Consider the following 7,967-nt stretch of genomic DNA (forward strand, 5'->3'; position numbering starts at 1 on the left):
ATAGAACCACAGACCTGGAGAAAGCCTTGAAAAGTTTAGCCTTAAGGCAAGCTTGGAGACTTTTGGTAAAACCTATGAAAATGGAGGGTTTAAATTTTATTTTTCTTAAAAATGTATTAACAATAAAACATGGGTAAAACTTTATCAACTAGGTCAGGTAGTCCTGTTATTTTCACTGGCTATCAAAAAGTTCTCTCATACCTATTTTAATTGAAAGTGTTTCTGCTCAGTCTGCAGAGTAAAGAACTAGTTAGTATATTTTTTATATAAACTGTTTATAACTGGCAAAATAAATTAAGCCTTCCCTTGCCTTTCTCCAGACAAAACAATCTACTTCCTTTAACTTTTTCCCTATGAGGTAAAAGACAACTTTTCTGGTAAGTTTTGATTTCTTACTCCATGATTTATTTTGTCTTATCAATTTTACCCCAAGGTAAAATTTCTCAATCCACTGTTTTCTCATTAATTTCTCTGTAACTCTCAACTTTCCTAAAATGACTTAAATTCTCCTCCTAAACTTCGTTGTTAACCATCTCACTTACCTAAGTCTATTTAATACACCCCTGAGAACCTAGTCTCCCTTCTCAAAATTGCACAGGGATTGTATCTAACACCAAGAACTCCACCAAAGAATGTGTCAAGTATCATTCCAGATCCCAAAAGTATTCCACTAACGTTCCCTCTATCACAGAACGAGTACGTTAGAATAGGCCTATAGCTACCAAGACTATCCTAGTATAACAGTAGTCCTCTAGGCGACAGTGCTGTGGTGGCGGAATCTCCCTGCGTCGGGCTATGGCGCATGCGCCACCAAGGCCTCAAACGACTCTACCCAACAAGCAACCCAAAGCTATGGGGTCCACCCCACCCCGCCTGGACAGGGCGATTCCCAGCAGAGCCATCAGCACTATGGACAGAGAGTTACGGTGGGGACAGCCAGTCAGCGGACACTTCCGACTCTGGCCGGAGCAGCTACGGCTCTCGCGGACAGACCCAGAACACAGGCTGTGGCGTTCCGTCAGCTCCCCGGGGACATGGCTCCATGGGTGGCTGTGGCAGCGGCCAGCATTCTTCGTCTACGGGCAGCAGTCTTCCTACCGTGGCCCTGGCCAGCAGCACCTCGGGAAGTTAGGGGAGCGCTTCTCAGAGCAGCAACTATGGGCAGCCCCCGAGTGGGGGTCCCCAGCCTGGCTGTGGGGGCCGACAGCACGGCTATGCACGGCGGCAAAGCTCCTATAATCCCCCTCCGGGCTACGGACGGCAGAACCAGTGCACCCGGAGCAGTGCAGGGGGCCGTGAAGGCGTGGAGGGAACTCCGGCCAAGCTCAGGCCCCCATGGGCCGCACGGCAGTCAGGACCAGACCGGTGGTGACGGTGGCTGTAGGGGAGGCCAGCAGGGCGGAGGGGGTCACGGCCGGGCGGTTGTTACAACCGCAGCAGAGGTGGCTATGACCCCAGAGGCCATGGAGGTGACTGTGGGAACAGAGTTGGCATGGGCGGAAGTGACTGTGGTGGCTTCAATAAATTTGGTGGCCCTCAGGACCAAGGATCACATCATGACTCTGAACAGGGCAATTCTGACACCACGACCATCTGGACCTGGGCGAGAATGTCACCACAGAGTCAGGGGCCGACTACTTGAAGCAGACTGGCATTATGAAGACGAACAAGAAGACAGGACAGTCCATGATTAATATGTATGTGGACAGGGAAAAGGGAAGCCGAAGGGAGAAGCAATGGTGTCATCTGATGAGGCCCCTTCTGTTAAAGCGTCTACTGACTGGTTTGATGGTAAAGAATTCTCTGGAATCTTATCAAGATCTCATTTGCTACTCGGCAACTAGATTTCAATCGGGGTGGTGGCAGTGGGCATGGAGGCCAAGGGTGAAGAGGACCCATGGGCCGTGGAGGGTGGAGGCTACGGCAGAGGTGGCAGTGGCTGGGGCAGATTCCCCAGCAGGGGGACAGTGGTGAGCTGGGGGCTGGAAGTGCCCTAACCCTACATGTGAGAACATGAACTTCTCTTGGAGGATGAATGCAACCAGTGTAAGGCCCCTAAACCAGACAGCCCCGGAGGGGGCCCAGAAGGCTCCCACATGGCGGGTGGCTATGGAGATCATCATGGTGGTGGGGGACGCTATGATCGGGGCAGCTCCCGAGGCCGACGTGGGGACCATGGGGGCTTTCAAGGGGGCAGGGTGGTGGGGACAGAGGTGGCTTTGACCTTGGCAAGATGGACTCCAGGGGTGGCCACAGACAGGACCTCAGGGAGAGGCCACATTAGCCTGCCTCCTGAGGTTCTGGAACAGTTTTTCTTCTATACCCAGTGTTACCCTCATTATTTTGTAACCTTCCAACTCCACATCACCCACAGGTTTTTTGTGTCGGATTATGTAATTTTGTGTCTGGATCCCATTAAAACAATCACTTTAGTTAAAAAAAAAAAAAGTACGCTAGTAAAAGACACACCTGCTTACTTTACCTGTTAAAAAACAAAGAAACAAACAAAAAAAAACCTCACAATCCCTAAAAGATAATGACCTGTAAACAATTCCGTTATCCAACAGAATGTATATCCATAGCTACCAAAGCTTTTCCTACCTAACCTAGGCCTAATTCTGATCACCCACCTTGTTTCAATGAGGTAAGCAGTATACGTTTCTTGCATGTTCATAGCGTTTCTTCCAGTTCGCTTTTCTGCTTCTGAAACACTAATTTCTATCTTCTTCAACCAAAAATTATTTTCTGTCATCTGGACAAAAGCAAATGGAAGAAAAACAATAAAAAAAAAAGTCCTTTAAGATGGTAATGAAAAAAAAACACCCAGCTATTATAATAAAATCCATTATTGGCACATATTTCAAGCTAGTTTCTTGTATTTCTTAAGTTGGTAGGGTTTGCTAAATGACAGCAGCAAATGATATGCCTATCTTTATCAGCATACTGTAGCACATTAAACTTTTTTTTTTTTTAAGGAAGGCGCAGCTCACAGTGGCCCATGTGGGGATCAAACCGGCAACCTTGGTGTTATTAGCACCACGCTCTAACCAACTGAGCTGACCGGCCACCCCGCACATTAAACTTTTCCATAAGTTATTTTAATAGTATCATATACATTTAATTATTAAAACATGGACAATAGGTGAAAAAATTAAAAATAAAACGTAGACATTTCATAGGTGACCAAAAATAAACCTATATAGAAATGCAAAAGAAAACAAATCTAAAAACACTTTATACAAAAATGAATGATTTTCAATACTGATACCTAATTTTTTTATGTTACCACAGTCAAGTACCACCCCCCAAAAAATAAAACATTATACGTATGCCAAAAAGCAAGATTTTCAGTGGCAGTTTAATTCTAAGTTGATGGATAAGTTGCTAACTGTCTAGAATTTTTTAGCACGAGCAGCTCAAGCATTCTGCCCCCTCAGCACTCCCAAGCCTTCAGTGCTCTCCCTAAGAGAAAAAAAAATCGCTAAGGCAGTGAGATCTTCTCTGGGCAAATACTGTTAACTGCCAATTCAATGGAATCTTCCAGCCTAAAACAGAAGTATTCTTACTTCCATTGCTCTTCTACTTCCTCTCTCTTCTGCCAGGACTAATTACTACTTTCTGGGAGACTGGATTCTTCTCTTTTTTCCATTTTCTAAATTACTTTAAATAGAACTGACAATACTTTAAAAAGAATGCATTCTTCCTTACAGGGAAAAAGTACAAAAGGAAAAGAAAGAAGACTTCTAAGTACACAATAGAAAGAGGACTGAAGACTCATAGAAAGAAAAACGAGACTACAGAATAAGCGCTTACAGCAGAATTTAAAGAATCTGATTAGTGATGTTTAAAACCAGAAGAGACTTGCAACTCAGACAGTGCTTGTTTAAACTACCCTTAGGTGTAGGACAATTGTACAAATTACTCTCAGTCCAAACTTTGCAGAGTTAAAAATAAGGCTGATGAATAAGGTGAGCTTCTTTTTTGGTGAAAAACCAGCGTGAGAAATCAACACACCGTTTATACCTTTTTTTCTTCTTAAAATCATAACTTAATCTTAACTAAACTAAAAAATTTCAATACAGTATTGGAGCAATTTATAAGACCATTTTTAACTTTTTGGGGGGAATGAAGCCACTTGGCTTAATGGACAGAACACGGACTTCAAACCCAGGCACACCTGGGCCCAAATCCCAGCCACGCCACTGACTACCTTGTGACCTTGGCCCAATCACTTATTTCAGAGTCTCTGCTTCATCATTACCTGTCTTTTGGGGGTAATTTTGAAAATCAAATAAAAAGTAGAGCCTTGCTATACATAACAACACAAATAACAAATCTACCTTTCTGCACAGAGCACATTCCTATCTGTAACTGCAGCAACATGGCTATAATTACAGCAATACGTCTCACCGGGGAATGGATGGAAGAGAGGATACGCCAGAAAGAGGGAAAAGGAGTATGTGACCTTTTAAGGCGGGGGTTGGGGAGTTTTTTGGGGGGAGGAGGCAGTTACAAAGCATATGTGTGTTTAAATTTTGGGTGATTCTCAAATATTTGTCCAAATGGCTTGTATTTCTATGAATTACTAAATTAGAGAGGTGTTTTAGGAAACCCTCTAAGTTTGGTCACTACCCGATGGTTTCTTGGAACACATATTTATAAACATATACCTGAAAAGTCAAGTAATATTATATAACTACAACTTTTACTGTATGATGGCGTCTTTGGGTTTTCACATATCTTAAACTGAACATATATAAGTGTTTTTAATGAGATATTTATAATCACTTTTAAGTGAACATAAATGGATTTTTATACTATAGTTTCAACTTCATACTACTTAAATCTCTATTTCACAAAAAAAATTATCAAAATTATCATCATAACCAAAATTAAACTCATGATGTAGCCAACAAAAGATGTGATTCTCACCTTTTGAAATAACCTAAAATTGCTTTAACACATATCCACGAGATTGGCAAATATTTTAAATTCTGAAAATATTAAGTACTGATAAGGATAGAGAACATGAGACACTGCTAATGGGAGTATAAATTGGTATACTCACTTTGGAAAACATTTTGGCACTACCTATTAGGGTTGAACATGCTATTATCCTACAATCCAGTAATTCCACTCCTAAGTTTATATTAGACTCTGTAGACATCTGAGCCAAGAGATATACAGGGAGAAGTTCATGGTAGTGGTAAATGTTTTTAGAATAGCAAGAATCTTATAAATATCCCAATGTCTGAAAACAGAAGAAAAGAGAAATCAACTGTAGAATATCTATAAAATGGCCTACTATAAAGCCATGAAGATAAACTCACCAAGTCACATTTTGGATGGATCCCAAATCCATAATATTGAGCAAAAAATGGAAGTCATAGTAAAATTATTCCACTTACGTAAATTTCAAAATCAAGTAAAATTAAATATATTGTTTAGGGATACATATGGTAAAGATTGTAAAGAAAAGCAAGCGCATTGTTAACATAAGATTCAAAATATTGGTTACCTCTTTGTGGAGGGAGTGGCTATAACCCAGGAGGGCATACAGGTTTCAAAGGAACGGATAATTATTTTATGAGAACCTTCCTGCATTAATGATATACTTCACAATTTAAAGAGAACAGAAAAACTAAGTCACAGATGGGAACTTGCACAAGAAGCAAATCATGTAAGAGCCAAATTTATGTACGACAGAATACACATACTTCTCTCACATTCAATATAGGAGCCTGACCTCTCCACAGTCAATTCTAGAACTGTGGAAAAAATTAAATGAAAAACTTAAAATTCACCAAAAAACTCTTCATGCTACCCTGGATACCCCGACAGTTCCCCAAGCAGGCAAAACCTTCAACTCCTGTGTTGAAGTTCCCAATTATCTGGTATCTAAATTTGAAGCTAAGAGTCTTTCCAGCTACACTCATCAAACAAGTTAACTTTTCTTTATCCATCTATCATAAGGCAGTTTTATATGAGCACTAACACCTGCTCCAGGAAAAAAGCAGCAAAATGGATGAGGAATGCACACTCTGGGTAGGAGGGTCTGAGGTGGGGCATTAGACAGAGTTTCTGAAACTCTTCAGTTTCACCTGGTCTACCGATTATGCGTGAAAACATTTTGGAATGAAAGCAATTACAAATATAAAAATGATGCATTTTCTCTTTTCCTCAAGCAAATGGAAATCATCAACTACCAAAGGGGCTTCCCAAAGCAGATACATAGGATATCTATGAAAAGTCTCCACTGGGAAATACAGCACTGAGCCACCAATTACAGCCAAATCAGAAGTTTAAATATATTGTTTTTTTTAACGTGTGCCTTTTCTTGAATCTAACACTTTCCTCAATTTCCTAAAGGTGGCACCAAGCCAACTACCCTTATTGCCTCAGACTTGTTCCTCAAGTCCCCCGTTCTCTTCCTTCTCAAACACCGCTCCCACCGCCCACGGTGCCGGTGAAGCCATCTCCTCTGCACAACCCCTGGCCAGACTGCCAGAAACACTAGCGTTCCTCTTCAGGTCCAAACCTCCCAGCTCCCCGACCTCCGAAAACCTCACCTGCTCCATCCATCCTGGATCGTCCCGGGCGCCTACCTCCACCGCCCGCGGAACCGCACCCACAGGTATCCTCCCTTCCCTTCGCCGTCGCCCTCTCGATGTTCCTTCGGTCCCGCAGCGCCTGGCACTCACCCTCTACCCAGAACCCCCTTTTCCCAATGAACCGCCCCCACCTCACCGCACTTGTGGCCCAGCCTTTCTACCCGCCTCCCAACACCGCGGAGCCTCCCGGCCGAGCCCACCGGCCCCCGCCAGCCCAGCCCAGCCCGGCCCGCTAGGCCCCGACACAGGCCGGGCGGCCTCTGCCGCCACTCTCCTCACCGTGCCGTCCCCTGGGCGCTCATCGTCCCGGACCCCCTCCGCTTCCTCACCGACCGCAGTCTCCAGTCCAGCGTCGTGGTGGCCCAGCGGCTCTACAGGCGCGGGCTGCAAAATCCGCTCGAGGTCCGGAGACGCCTGTTCCATGGCTGCAGCTCGGCGAGGCGGATCCAGTACGCTTGCGCAGCCTCGCTCGGCCCGCCCCGCTCGGCCAGCCCCGCCCCTCCACCCACGGCCTCCCCCTCCAGGCCCCGCCCCCTCCGTCCGCCGCTGCAGTGCCCAGCCACTGCCTGCTGGCGTCTGCGGAGACCAGAGGGCTCCCGGGCTAGGGCCGGAGTTGGCGCTGGGAGCAATGTGGAAAAGAGGGCCTTCAAAGAAACTGATCAGCTACTAAGCCAGGAGACCCGAAAATCCGAGAGAATTGAGGCAGGGAGAGAAATCGAGAAAGGCAAGAGGAAGGTGAAGACCAGAGTAGGTATTGGAAACATTCAGGTTGGTGATCACCTAAAGAAAATTGGAAACACAAAAGAAATCGGAGGCCGCTGTCTGACATTTTCCCTCTTGTCCTTTCTCGCCTGCTATTATTGGTTCCTTTTTTTTTTTTTCCTCTGGAAAGATCAAAGTGGCATAAATTATTAACTTTCAGAAGGTTGAGTAACACAATCAGCAAAAGGTAACACTTCCAAATGTTTGACAGAAGTGAAGCACTTGGCTGAAGCAGTGCTTGATCTGTTTTCAGTGTTTCATGAAGCCCTGGAATTTTGATAATTTTCTACAAATATCTCGAATGTGAGGAACCTGCTTCCTTGACAAACATTCACTGTGGTAACCTGATGGGCTCACTGGGTGTGGCAGACTGTGAGTACCTTGAGGTACTTCCATGCAAAGTCTGGTCATTAGATTTTCAAAAAAAGAAACTGATCTTTCTGCCCAAATACTTAGTTATTTCAAGCTGTGACACAGTTTTCTCCTCCTTTTGAAATGCTTTCTCTGGCCTGGTGGTGAATTTCCCATTCACCCTAAAACCTTAAGTTATCACATCTAAGTGCTAATATCACATTGTCCATAAATTGGTTATGA

At 44.2% G+C, this 7,967-nt stretch overlaps 1 protein-coding gene and 1 pseudogene across 3 annotated transcripts in view; one reads left to right on the top strand and one right to left on the bottom strand.

The window, feature by feature from the left end:
• The window catches only part of SNX4 (sorting nexin 4), a 47,209-nt gene extending 40,135 nt beyond the window's left edge, over positions 1–7,074 (bottom strand). Inside the window, exons 1-2 of one of the 2 annotated variants that reach the window (XM_033087281.1) lie at positions 6,891–7,074; positions 2,631–2,752 (exon numbers count right to left, since the gene is read on the bottom strand). In XM_033087281.1, coding sequence (XP_032943172.1) covers positions 2,631–2,752; positions 6,891–7,034 — 266 coding nt within the window. In that variant the 5' untranslated portion in view covers positions 7,035–7,074. The remainder of the gene's footprint in view (positions 1–2,630; positions 2,753–6,890) is intronic. The other variant, XM_033087292.1, reaches the window with a different exon arrangement.
• On the top strand, positions 130–2,284 carry LOC117037553 (RNA-binding protein FUS-like; annotated as a pseudogene). Its single transcript, XR_004425547.1, has 2 exons — positions 130–133; positions 763–2,284. The product of XR_004425547.1 is annotated as an RNA-binding protein FUS-like (transcript).
• Positions 7,075–7,967: the final 893 nt, after the last annotated feature.

This window comes from Rhinolophus ferrumequinum, chromosome 2 (assembly GCF_004115265.2).
Source record: "Rhinolophus ferrumequinum isolate MPI-CBG mRhiFer1 chromosome 2, mRhiFer1_v1.p, whole genome shotgun sequence".
NCBI lineage: Eukaryota > Metazoa > Chordata > Mammalia > Chiroptera > Rhinolophidae > Rhinolophus > Rhinolophus ferrumequinum.